We start from the raw sequence: 14,517 nt of genomic DNA, 5'->3' as shown, positions 1-14,517 counted from the left end.
TATACATGAATTAGTGTATACATCAGGGCTGTAGGGTTAGTTTTGATTGCTTTTTGGAATGCCTTGTCAGTAAGAACTCGTATTCTTTGATATATTATCTATCCATTCAAAATTGAAAATATATAGCTAAAAAGGTTTTGTAAGTTTTATAAATAAAATGGTAAATTAAGAGTTAATTGTCTCTGTGATTATTATTCCTTTTATTCGATCGTTCAATGAGGATTTATTCTGTAAGCTAATATCCTTGACTTTATATCTATATAATAGTCTTTGGGTTATTGCTTATATGATTTTGGGAATGATTTTGTAATTGAATAAACGGGTAGTTTTTTCTGAATGAATAAAAAAAAATATGTGTTGTAAGATTGGCTAGACACACCAATTAAATTTAGGATTATCAACCAAATAGAACCCCCATGTGGTTAGGTTAGCTTTGTTTAGAACAGTTTCATTATAATTGATGTACTCATAGACCAACTTGACCAACCGATCCAATCCAAATTTATTTAGCATGCGTTTAAAAAACCATTCTAAATATTGTTTTTTTTATCATTTATTTTAATAATATTCAATTAGTTACAGACGTGTAATTAGAACAAATAGAGTTGAGAGCAGATAACGAATTTTGACCTGAAATGCGTATGGTAAACACAGCTAGCTGTGCCGAAATCCGAAACACGTAAATCAATACAAAACGATAGCTTCTCTTACTGAATCAAAAGTAAATCCATTGGATATCTCCTGAAGTACATCGGAACATAGTCGTGTAGCTTTGTACATTACAAAAAAATAACTAGAATTGAGTAAGTTCACAATTTATGAAATATATATGAAAATGTTTAGAACCGTAAATTTATTTTAAAATCTATTTTAAAATGACAAGACCTATTGTATTTTGTATTTACTTAACAATCAATAAAATTCTTATTGTCTTATTATTGTCTTATTGATATGCAATTAAATTACAAAGCAACGGTTCTAAAAAAAGAAATCTTGAAATAATATCCTCACGAAATATGTGTATTTTTTAAAAAGACTCATACAATTATGATTCCTAATACGACGCATAGACAAAAACCAAGTCCAGACTACCCATGTGAAAATTGACTTTAAAATAACTATTTATCCCTCAACATCACAATACAACCGTAAAAACACGCCACTCCACAAAAAGAAAACACGCCGTAGTAGCATAGCCAACACAAGAACATAACCTCACTCAAGTGTGGATACAGGAGAAAACAACAGTTGCTGCTCGCAGGACGGCGGGATAACAACAGGTGATCCCATCAGATCAGCTGACTGGCGAATCAGGTGATCCCGTGACGTCATGGATGACCAGACTACTTGAGTGTATCTGTAGCGTCAATTAGGAGTGTAGCCGGGTGGGGAAAGGTATGAAGTATCTGTATATAAGCCCCGGCTTGTCAGAAGTTCGCCACCTCTCCTCGAGTTCTCATTGGTTAGACAACATGCACTGGAAGACGGTAGGTCATTCATTACTTTTTTACAGTGAATTTATTTTTTATTGGGTCATGAACATATTTTAGTAGGATAGACATTAGGCAATCGGTTGAAATCTAATTGCCAATTTTAACAATAGTGTAATTTACATAAATATTTTATAAATAATATTAATTTGCTATTTCCTAAAGGATAATTTCGGTAATTACTTCAATTAAATCTTTTTTTAGTTTTCAGATTGGATTCAATGCTTACAGATTAGATTTAAAAACATGTCAAAATGGTTTTACACATTTATAGGGACTTTGGTAGAGTCATAATTGCAACTATTAACATATTTTTATATACATAAAGTTTGAATAACAAATAAATGTCAACGTGGAAATTTTAAATATACCAAAATTTAGAAAAATATTAGGCGTGTATACTTTTATTGCTTGAATAATATTGATTATTTTTTAAGGATATAAATGTATGCATGTTTATATGCTTTTAATGTTTACTTAAACCCACATTTGCCTGGTTTGAGATTACGTTTAGAAGTATAAAACTTTGGTTTGTCTTACGTTGGTCTTTGGTCATTGCTTTACAGCAACTTGGGGTTTTTTATTATGAGTATTCGAGGCAAAGAAACATATTAAAATTACATAAACTTCATAAAGTCATTTTGGGTATCCGTTCAGAGCTTTGTGGAATTTCTTGAAGTTTAAACTGCATTATTCGTTTGCTGATTAATTTACTTTATAATTGTCTACATTGATTGTTACATTGATGTTATAAACTGTGTAACAAACATACACAGTTAGATTTTTTTTTTACATAGCTTTTTTATCGGTAATTTAGATTGACTTTGTAAAGGAGTATTTGGGTCATTAAATTGCTATAAGCATTTATAATAATTCATATTTTTAATATTTATAATAATTTTTAATTTTTATTAGCATTATATTTAAGCATTTTTGCAAATCTATACTTATTTAATACGCAAGCAGGATTTTTGTGACAATTACTCATCCGAAACTACTGAACCAATTGACATGTTTTTGGTGTCATTGGAAAGAGCGTAACGTGAAGTTGTGCAGGAAACTTTCTTTTTAAGGAAATAATTAGAGAGTGAGGCCCTGGGGCCCTTTAAAGTTTCGTATTTATCCATAAGATTAACATGGGAAACAAAATTTGTTATGGAACTCCAGCTGTTGTGAGAAATTAAGAGTGAAATATTTATTGATGGTATCCATGGTAACAAAGAACAAACCCACAAAATTAAAACATGTAAACAAGCAGAACTAACTGTCAAATTAATTTTGATTTCACAATTCCACACAGCTGGTTCAAACATATTAAATACTGCATGATTATTAGAACAGGAACGGTAGGGATCATAAACATTAATCAAATATGTCACTCACCCGAATAATTTTTGTCTATACCTGAATGTAAACATTTAACATTGATTAAATGGTCATACTACATGTTAATGTCATTAGTATGGAATTCTTTCAACATCATTTGTTGATCGAGTTTGTTTCAATATTTTTGAACTGCTGTAATAATATTTTACAGGAAATAATTGTTAGATAAATTCATTGATATAAGTAATACCTAATTCAGATTCTTCAATCTTTGCTGTTATTAAAATTGTGTATCCGCAGCAAACCTTCAGACTAAGCGAATTTCCATTTACCTGGCTTAATTAATACAAAGATTAATTATTCCCTTAAAATGGTCATTTTTTCCTATTTAAATAACATTAAGTTAATTTTAATATGAGTACTTAGGTTTGCTGCTACAGGGAAGGTAGGTGTGTTTTTGTTGAAATGTTGATAGCTAAGTATGATTGTTATTGGTTTGCAAATCCTGTATTACTTTACAATTGCTCGAATTCGAGCAACATGTACACTAGTAAAAAAATAATATGTAAATAATACGTTTATCTGGTAATTAAAATATTAAATAAATATGCAATATTAAACATTTTCTGACAGATTTTATCGTGTTGAAACTTCAAGATAGTTATAAAAAAAGAACTTATAATTTTACATTACTTATGAAGGTATTTTAAAACATAAAAACTGAGACGTCTTTTTACACACAGTCAAACCCTATTACGTCATAAAAGCTACAAAAAATCAATGGACCAAACGAGAGGTTAGTGAACTAAACTGTAAACAATACTGGGCCTAAGGCAAATGCACATTCCCACGTAGAGATTGTGCAATATGTCAGTATATGAGGAAGCTGGGGAGGAACTGGGGCGATCACGATATGATGATGTACGACCAGTGACCAGTGACCAGTGACCGTGTGAAACCCATAATGAGCTGTAGCTTCAGTTCGGTTTAAGGGCAGGACTGTTAAGGGGGTCGTTGTGTATAAGGTTATTGGGATTAAGATTAAGGAATCGGAACAACAATGGTGTGTTAAAATATTTAAATATTCGTCACGTAAGAAAAAGTTTGTATATTAAGAAAAAATATATTTTGATAAATAATCCTAGATTACTGTATTGCGTTTTGTTGTAATTTACATGTATAAATCAATATTATGCGTTTTATTAGCTACTCGTGAATACCAAACAACAAAAACACAAATTAAAACTTAATTTGGACACTTGATATAAGTATAAAACTAGCTCAAAACTTAAATTTAAAGTATTTAAAATTTTAAGAAGTAAACAAAAATTCAATTTTTGCCTTCAAACTTAGGCTACTTGTTACGTATTTTCAAAGCACGGCAATACGATAACTGAAATCCCCAATGTGGATTTTATTCATAACTAGTAAAGAAATATTTTGGCAGTCAAATCTTAACTCATCATACTTTGCCTATTTTATAAATACTATATCAGGAAATCTAAACTATTCTTATAAACTAAATGCAGTCTTACATTTTTATTGAAACCGAAATTTGGTGAAATATTCGGACATAATGTGATTAACATATAAACAAATACTCAATAAAGATCACGGCTTAACATTTTGGGTTGCATTAAGCAAAACTATATATGCACGGTTCCATTTATTTCAAGAAAGTAGGTCTGAGACTTGTAACACTAGGCTGTAGGCCGAGACGTGCGGGTCACTGAAGGATGGTGGTTACCGCGGGGTCATCAGATGGTCCACATTCCCTCCAAAACACCACTCCGTCAGCTGTTACGGGATCAGCTGTTTGTTTGCAACCAGTTACTCGTAATTCGATGTTAATGGTAGTAGACTATTATATTGATCTGCCAAATTTGTGCAAGTTGATTGGTTTTTGTTCAGTGAATTAGATTATAACATACTTTTTATTGTAGTTTTATGGCTATAGATAAACTTGAAATAATAACGTAAAATATAAAGTAATTACAATGTTTTATTGAGTGATTAGGCTCAAAATAAATAGAACGTCGAATAACTGATTAATGTGCTTTTAAGAAGGAATTGAAAAATAGTTCGGCTTAAAAAACAGAAAGAATATTTTTTATAATTTTACTCACTGATACGACAAAGAAAAAATCACATTTTAAACTACTTAGGTCTATTTCATTTAAAGTTTAACTTTCAGGAATGTATTTATAAAAAAAAACTATTTCCTCCTATTGAGCCAAAATATCCTTATAAAAGATCATGTCAGCTAATACAAAGAGAACACGTCCGTATTTAAAATATAAAAACCAAATATTAACGTTAGTTCCAAAAAAAAAAAAAAAAACGATGGTAAATTGCAGTAAAGGGAGCCATAATTGTTGTTATATTCGAATGATTAAAATTAGGTGAAAAATCAAACTAAATACAAATTATTTAACTATATTAATTCATATCTTTAATGTTAATACTTTTAGCTCGTTTAATATTAGAGGAAATATGTTGAATCCAGTATTGGTCTAAAATGCATTTTAATTCAGTCAATAAATCACAATGAACAATGTTATGGATTCAAACTGTATTTTTTTATTAAAAATAACATTTCTCCAGTTAACTTAGTAAAAATTAAATTATTTTCACTTTTCTAAAATAAGTTAATCACATATTCAAATCGGCATTCAGATTTATTTAATTAACCAGACAAAAAAAAATCAAATCAAAGGAGCAAAATAAAAAAAAACTTAATTACCAAATCAGAGGATATAAAACTGTATAAATACTCAACCGGTTATACATTATAATGTTAAGGGCTTAAATACCTTGCATAATTCTTTGAACATACATAACGTTACCATATTTAGTTTCTGGCTACACAAGTAAGAATCGCTGCGGTTTTATCCAACTGCTGAGATAAGGTTTGTGAAATCCCACTCAGTAATGACAGCTTCTAACCAACATCGGAGGCGACCTATGCTAACCACAAAATCACGGGCTAAATCACTGACCTTTAGAATTGGTTCTATCTAGACACACATCTCAATACGCTGGAGATGGAGATGAAATTGTGCGGTAAATTTTGCGTGAAAAGCTACTAGACAGCAACTGTTTGACCATTAATGCAAATCCTTACACGAGTCTTGGAATCCAAACCTACAGCTAGTTTAACATTCATACAGTGTGTTAAAAATAATTTAATGTACGAGATCAAATGATTTGTGTGTAAGCAGTCAAATTTATTTACTTCACTTTTGACCTCACATTTCTCTCGATTGATTTAAAATTAAGGTAATATCGTAAATGTTGTGAAATATTGAACGAAAATAATGAAGCATAAAATTAACTCGACATAAAATGTGTATACAAATTTGTTCTTAATTCCTTTGGGGTTTTAAAAGATTGCTGCAAAGTGGTTAGTTGCAGTTAGTGGTAATAGTTACCATTTTAAAATAACTAGTGTCCCTGTTGCTCGAATTCGAGCAATTCGTTATTTTAAAACGAATTTCAACCAAGTCAGCAAATATCTTTAGCAAACTTGTTAAATTAGCAAACTTATTGACTGTTTACAATTAACATATGCTCTTCTTCTCACTTTTGATTTCTGACAACAGCTGAAGTTTCATAACAATTTTTGTTTCCAATGTTAATCTTATGGAGAAATACAAAACTTTAAAGGGCTCCAGGGCCTCACTCTCTCATTATTTCCCTAAAAAGAAAGTTTCCTGCACAACTTCACGTTACGCTCTTTCCAATGACACCAAAAACATGACAATTGGTTCAGTAGTTTCGGAGGAGTAGTTGTCACAAAAAATCTGCTTGCGTATTAAATAAGTATAGATTTGAACATGAAATTCTCTGTCGAAAAGGTTTAGCTACTTTACATTTTAATTTTATTCACGAAACTTTTAAGAGTACAGTTTTTTATTCTTGGCATTTAATAGAAAACAATTTATTTTTGTGTATTTCGTTTTTGCGATTGTCGTAAAAACCTCAAGTTCTGAAAAGTATTTAATACCTGCTTTTATATCTCCATTATGTTCATGAACCATTTTGACCCAAATGAGACAAAAATTAAACGCGGACTAAAAACATTGATTCAGTTATAAAGACCACATTGCAGGAAGGTTTTAAACCCTATTTTAATTTACATAAATTTTGAAGTCGATTGTAAACACAGATTTATGAACGTGAGTACAATACTGTTTAATATTGAATGGTTTTAAATATTATTTTTATAAAGTTAGTAAGGGATCCCTTAATTGATCATTATTTTGATAAATGACACTGGCTAAAGAAACAGATTAATTTCTTATTAGAAAACTATCTTAGGGGTCTGACTCCATTTTTTATCCATCCCTTATTCGTGTAAAAAACGGTCAGCCCAATATATAATTATAGTGGTGCAGTTACAGCTATATAGAAATAATCAATTGTATTTAAAAAGACGTATAATTTTAAAACGCTTACGCCTAAATAGGAAAGTAGTTGAACACATTGAATCGCACCATTTATCTATTACTATATTAAATTGTATACCTTAAAAGACTCTGTACCTAAATCAGACTGAAATAGAAAATGACCACAGAACAAACGACCAAAGACTAAACATGTATTCATCGACAATCTATCCACTTTTAGTATCCAATTTTCCAATTATAACATTAGCTAGCCTTGGAGACATCCCTAAGTGGATGGCATGCAATCTTGTGTTCGTTCGCCACGCGAAGCCGTGTTTGAGGTGATCCTGTATCAATGACGTCACTAATTGTGGGGGAGAGCTAGGATGACGCTACGTGAGGCAATGCAGGAGTGCTCCAGGGGAGTTTCGCAAGGAAGTGCACTAGGTCCGTTCATTTTTATGGGATCAGTTTTACTTTTAGTGTTACTATGCTTATTAGTGGACTTGCGAAAATAGTATAGGGATTTTAGTTCGTCATAGCTGTGTTTTTATCTGTGTTTGAGTAACGTAGATTCTTTAACTTTGTGAACATGTGGGATTTTATAATTTGTAATTGGTAAAATCTGTCTTTGAATAACAGTATTGTCTAGTGATTCAATAAGCTTAACAGTTAATATAAATTAGTACCGTCCTTTGTTTTTTACTCCAAGTGTTTACTCCATGTTGATATGTGGTAAATACAACAAATTTGCATACGAATAGTTTGGATTGTAAGGAAAGTAGCTATTATCTCGGTCCAAGATGCAAACAGGATAAGTTCAATTCACTGCATGCTCAAAATATTATGTAAGGTGTTCAAGCTTTCCCTTTAAAACTCCATATACTAGTTTTTTGAAACCTCTCTGCAGTGTAATGCTTTCCCAAATAAGACGAATTATATTTTTAATTACAGTTACCTTTCCTGGGTTTAATAATTCTACGAGAAAAATACGTTCCCGCCAAAAATATCTCACATCACATGTTACAGATGTTGTACATGTTATAAATTGTTTTATTTCCTTTTCATTTAAGTGCATGGCCTAGACACATTCTAGGCTTATTAAGTCGTTTTAATGTTTATGCGTTTGCTCCTGTTATCAGGAATTGTTCGGTTCCCCCTCCCCACTATGTAGCGTGCGTAACAAACTAGTCGTTGTACATCAATGGTAATGGGGTTATAGTTGCAATACTGTAATGTCGTACCTTCACACAGCCCGTGTGATACTTGCCTGTCATGGGAGGTTGCACAAGTGAGCCGAGAGCTGAAGAACTTGCAAGTTTACACCAGTATATTGTCAATTGTCCCTGCTTGCCAATGCTGAAATAAGAAATTGCAACCGTCAGTTTTTTTTTTTGCATTTTTGTCAAGTAGTTGAAGTAGTGGTAAAGTTGAATAGCTACGGATTATAAGGTAAATTATTAAAATTCACAATGTTCTGGTGGGGTTTTGTTGAGACAAGTATAATTGTTTTTGCTTTATATATAGCTTTAATAATCATCAAATAATTTATTTTGAATTTCATTGTTTAAATGGTAGTATAGTTTCATCTAACAAATATGTGGTAGCTGTAAAACTAAAAGAGTCTAAAACCTTAAATTATTTGTTAAAGTTTTAGTGTTTTAGGACGGAATGACAATTGAAATGTGAGTTTGAATTAAGATATATAATTTGTGAAACACATATCTAGACATTTTCTTACAACCCCCATTGATTAAAGCTATAATGAAATTTCAATTAACATCCCATATAGGTGTTGGACGATAATCTAAATTTGAGACATTCCATTGCCTTGATAGATATTTTCTGATTGTTTTGATTTCAATTTAACTATTTTAAATGCCTTTTTACTCACTGCACACCCCCTTGATCAATACGAGAATATCGGTAAGTAGAAACTCAGCGGTTTAGGCCTATAATTTTAAGCTTAGTAAAACAAACATGTTTTAGCCCACATGGTTTTCAACTTACAATAGCTTCTCCTCTCGGTCGATCTCACGAGTTATTCACGAAGCGTCTTCATTAGCTAACCGTGAAATATCTTTATTATTTCGTCATTGAAGCATGCAATCCATGTCTCAGCTGAATAATTGGCAATTAAATAGCTGTAACAATCAAAGGTGAGGCCATTACATTCTCACTGATGGAAACATTTGCTAACTAAACACGAACTTCTTAATTGCCTCTAATGCTCGAGGAATCTAACGACCCCTCATATCAGCACTGGTGATAATTACCGTTTAGTGATTATGTTGTTAAGTCCATAGACGTACTTATCCGTTTCATTAGATACATACAGTGTTTGTATTGACTCTTTTTAAGCAAATCCACAAAGTAAACTTTTTGGAATAATACTATTTAGATAAGTATCCGTTGTTAAATTGCTTGAATGCCTCAAAAAATATTTCCTAATTTTGCGCTTACATATTCAGAATGTATATTAGAATCTGATAGTTCACCCGTCGTTTGGTATTATATTATTCTACACTTATACACGAACTTGTGTTTTAATACTTAATTTGCATTTATTCATTAGTTATTAACTCAAATCGATTTTTTAAATACGTAATAAATTATTGATAGCGTAGTGGAATCTATAATAAATATTTACCCTGCTTACATCTAACTAGAAATTTAAGATCTAGAAAACAAGCTTTATGACAACCTAAGTACCCAGACAATTTGATTGTGTAGTGTTTTTAAGTTAACGACACAAATCAGTAATCATCGATGGTTTTTCTTTCTTCTCATTTGCCCAGTGACTACTGGCCTCTGAAAGTAGAGGATCGTTGTGGTAAATTTACAATATGGCAGTCTTAAGCAAACGTAGAGGTAAAACAAAATAGGTGGCTGGTGTCGAATCAGAAATCTCTGGCTTACTAGCCCCACTAAACTACCATGAATGGTTTAAATGAAGAATCATTGACTATTGATTATCGGATGTCTTGTAATGCAAAAGAAAAAAATATACTCAACGATTTTAGAATTGCCACTTTGGTAGTTTACTGTCAGTTCAAAGAATTTAAACAATTCAGGTAATACACTGAAGTTTCTTTTGTACATTGTAGATTTCTTCATCATTAAATTATTTAAAATTTTTGTTTGCAGGCAGTGGTCGTCTTACTAGCCGGCGTGGCTACAGCCGCACGACTAGATAACTCATACCTACCCCCCGCCGGAGCAGCATTCTCCGGTGGTACTGGGGGCCAGGGAGGAATCGCGGCACCCTTCGCGGGTACCGGAGCTGGAGGATACGGTGGCGCTAGTGGTGCTGGAGCTGGAGGCTACGGTGGCGCTAGTGGTGCTGGAGCTGGAGGCTACGGTGGCGCTAGTGGTGCTGGAGCTGGAGGCTATGGAGGCGCTGGAAGCAAAGGAGGTGCTGGTGGTAGGAATAATTTACAACTAGACTCACTAAAGTTTGTATTGATGAAATTTGACTTAGCACCATTTATAAGCCCAAGTATCGACTAAATAAAAATGCAGTTTTGTCAGCACAAAAGAGTTAGTGTATCTCGTTTCTAAATCTTATCAATGGTATTATCTGATTTGCAATTGATCATCTATTTGACAATAAATCAACTAGAAGGTATTTAAAAAAACTTCATATGTTTTACCCATTCTCTTAATAGATTATAAATATAACTTTTATATTTATAAATACTAATTCAATTAAATCTTAAAAAGGTAAATTCCAAGATTTAGTTAAAATTCTATAATTTCGTGTTTTAGGTTATGGTGGTACCGGTGGTGCAGGAGGCGCTGGTGGGTATGGCGGATCAGCTGGTGGCGCTGGAGCTGGAGGCTACGGTGGATCAGCTGGAGGTCGAGGAGGCGCTGGTGGATATGGCGGATCAGCTGGTGGCGCTGGAGCTGGAGGCTACGGCGGATCAGCTGGAGGTCGAGGAGGAGCTGGTGGATACGGTGGAGCCGCTGGTGGCGCAGGAGCTGGAGGGTACGGTGGATCAGCTGGTGGTGCTGGAGCTGGAGGCTATGGTGGAGCTGCTGGTGGATCTGGAGCTGGAGGATACGGTGGTTCCGCTGGTGGTAGAGGAGGAGCCGGTGGATACGGTGGATCATCTGGAGGTGCTGGAGCCGGAGGCTATGGTGGAGCCGCAGGTGGAGCTGGAGCTGGAGGATACGGTGGTTCCGCTGGTGGTAGAGGAGGAGCCGGTGGATACGGAGGATCATCTGGAGGTGCTGGAGCTGGAGGCTACGGTGGATCCGCTGGTGGTGCCGGAGCTGGAGGATACGGTGGTGGCGCTGGAGCTGGAGGATACGGCGGTGCTGGAGCTGGAGGCTACGGTGGAGCTGGAGGTGCTGGTGCAGCTTCTGGACCTGTTATTCCTATCATCTCTTACCAAAACAGTCCCAACCAGGGTGACGGCTCTTACTCTTGGAGGCAAGTGTGATAAATAGTATCCTATAAAAACTCACTTATTACAATGTTGGAACTTTATTCGTTTGTTATAACGCATTAATTTTAAGTCACCTAAAAACCATATCGTTAGATTTGTCAAGTTTTTTTTCTAAAATATAGCTCATAGTTTAATTATGTTTCAGCTATGAGACTGGCAATGGAATAAAGGCTCAAGAAGATGGATACCTGAAGCAAGACGCTCCTGAAGGACCTGGTGAGGCCGCCCAAGGTTCATTCTCTTACACATCGCCCGACGGACAGCAAATCCAAGTCTATTACACCGCTGATGAGAATGGATTCGTTCCACAAGGAGCACATCTGCCAACACCTCCTCCAATTCCCCAAGAGATTCAGAACGCTCTAGCAAAGAACGCCGCTGATGAAGCTGCTGGAATTTACGATGACGGAAGCTACACCGGAGTTGGTGCTGGTGCTGGAGGCGCTGGTGGATACGGTGGTGCTGGAGCTGGTGGAGCTGGAGGCTATGGTAGCAAGGGAGGTGCTGGTGGTGCCGGAGGATACGGTGGATCTGGAGGCAGTGGTGCTGGAGGATACGGTGGAGCTGGAGCTGGTGGGGCTGGAGGATACGGTGGTTCTGGAGCTGGTGGCGCTGGAGGATACGGTAGCAAGGGAGGCGCCGGCGGTGCCGGAGGATACGGTGGAGCAGGAGCCGGTGGCGCTGGAGGATATGGTGGAGCAGGAGCCGGTGGCGCTGGAGGATATGGTGGAGCAGGAGCCGGTGGCGCTGGAGGATATGGTGGAGCAGGAGCCGGTGGCGCTGGTGGTGCCGGTGGATACGGTAGCAAGGGTGGTGCCAGTGGTGCTGGAGGATACGGTGGAGCAGGAGCCGGTGGTGCTGGAGGATACGGTGGAGCAGGAGCCGGTGGTGCTGGAGGATACGGTGGAGCAGGAGCCGGTGGCGCTGGAGGATACGGTAGCAAGGGAGGTGCCGGTGGAGCTGGAGGCGCTGGAGGATACGGTGGTGCCGGAGCTGGTGGCGCTGGAGGATACGGTAGCAAGGGAGGCGCCGGTGGTGCTGGAGGATACGGTGGAGCAGGAGCCGGTGGCGCTGGAGGATATGGTGGAGCAGGAGCCAGTGGCGCTGGTGGTGCCGGAGGATACGGTAGCAAGGGTGGCGCTGGTGGTGCCGGAGGATACGGCGGAGCAGGAGCCGGTGGCTCCGGTGGCTACGGAAGTAGAGGAGGTGCTGGTGGTGCCGGTGGCTATGGAGGTGCTGGTGGAGCGGGAGGCGCCGGTAGTGGTGGATACTCCCAAGGAGGTTCAGCTGGTTACTCATACCCTAAACCAGGAAAATAAGCTCAGTCTAGATTTATGATCAGGAATATTATAGCATTACGATTCAAACGAAGCGCTTAACTAAACATGTGTTACCATTATTACTTGACCAATTTGTTCTCATGACCAGTATTAATAACGCTAGATAGCCTACTCTAATTTATACAATAACTCCTTGTTATGATGTATTCGTGTACTGTCTTTACCCTTGGTTGTAAAGTAGTGTTCTAAGTCAAATATAGGACTACTCTTCCCTCATTAGTGAACTTTCAAATATTTAATACCTGAGATTGGTACAATTTAGTGACCATTTGCAAAAATTTTTGTAGTTTGTGCTATAATTGTACGTGTTGTGCCAAGTCTTATATTGTGATATAGGCCTACCATTGTACCAGGTGTTTAATATATGAAAGTGTCAATTGATGGCGATTGTACATAAGTTATTTTAGTATTGTATATATGTATTGAATTTTTAATACAATTTTGTATGAAAATATTTGTTTTTAATAATTTAAACCCATAACAAATCTATTAACTATTAGAGCTGAGAAGGTTATCCAAGGTTTTGCATTCTAAATACTAAAAGCTTTCCAGGAAGTTTTACTCTAAATTTACCCTACTAGGAGTTATCCTAATAATCTGCAAGAAGGCTCAACAATGAAATGAACAACATGCTTTTTACAACATGAAATTGAGTTAAACATCTCCGTTAAAAAGAATTCTAACTTTTGTACCCTGGCATATGGCATGATGTCTCTTTCCTTTTAAGCAGTTAAGTCAATAAAAGAACAAGTATTTTCGGAGCAACTTCTACAGATTACATCATAGCTGTATGTAGCTTAATACGTTCAACAATTGTTTTATGATCCATATTAATATTTAAAAAGAAAAGAGCATTCTCATTCTTGCAAGACGATATCGGGTTGCTCTATTAACATCTCTGCTACTTCATCAGTTAGTCTTATAGAAACAACCATCCCTCCAAATAGTTTTACCAAGTGACCTTACCAACTTAGTTGAATTGTGTTGGGCTTGACAACCATAATCTAGACATTTATCCATGCAAGAGGGTAAAACAACATAAAATAGGTAAACATCCGTTTAGCCAGAGTACTCTAAATTTTATGGGTACAGTAAAACGACGTGTAACAACATTACTTAATCTAAAACCATCATGAAACATGTAAATCAATCGCTAAATAAGCTAAGCCATCAAGCATTATCGCTGCTGGGCGAATAGTGATAATAAGCTCAGTCTAGATTTATGATCAGGAATATTATAGCATTACGATACATTATAATACATTTGAACTAGGAAAGAATTTTTGTCTCAAGTACGTAAATTTAAACTGGCGGTATCAATTCCTAAAAAAAGTCAAAATAATGACAGTTTTATGATTCAATATTATTATTAATGGTTATGAATTACAAACAAATTCCCATAATGTGCAACAATTAAGGAGGGGTGTTCTCTTTCTTACAACAACAATAGTCCGGCTTGACTAACCAAAACACAAAGAAGCAGATGACGATATGAATCTCATACTGTGATGTAGATCAG

General features: G+C 35.7%; 1 protein-coding gene across 2 annotated transcripts; it reads left to right on the top strand.

Annotated features, from left to right (window-relative positions):
• The first annotated feature begins 1,373 nt into the window (after positions 1-1,373).
• Positions 1,374-13,452, top strand: LOC128981918 (uncharacterized). Of its 2 annotated transcripts, none has more exons than XM_054400911.1 (4): positions 1,374-1,487; positions 10,352-10,619; positions 10,973-11,642; positions 11,804-13,452. In XM_054400911.1, the coding sequence occupies exons 1-4, from the start codon at positions 1,398-1,400 to the stop codon at positions 12,975-12,977; spliced, it is 2,202 nt and encodes a 733-aa protein (XP_054256886.1). In that variant the 5' UTR covers positions 1,374-1,397; the 3' UTR covers positions 12,978-13,452. The 2 variants fall into 2 exon arrangements, with proteins under 2 accessions (XP_054256886.1, XP_054256884.1); XM_054400909.1 differs by having other exon boundaries at positions 10,352-10,628.
• Positions 13,453-14,517: the final 1,065 nt, after the last annotated feature.

This window comes from Macrosteles quadrilineatus, unplaced genomic scaffold (assembly GCF_028750875.1).
Source record: "Macrosteles quadrilineatus isolate MER2022 unplaced genomic scaffold, UCM_ALF_1.0 Scaffold_57__1_contigs__length_777910, whole genome shotgun sequence".
In the NCBI taxonomy this organism is placed as follows: Eukaryota; Metazoa; Arthropoda; class Insecta; order Hemiptera; family Cicadellidae; genus Macrosteles; species Macrosteles quadrilineatus.
This window is presented reverse-complemented; position numbering and strand designations above follow the sequence as displayed.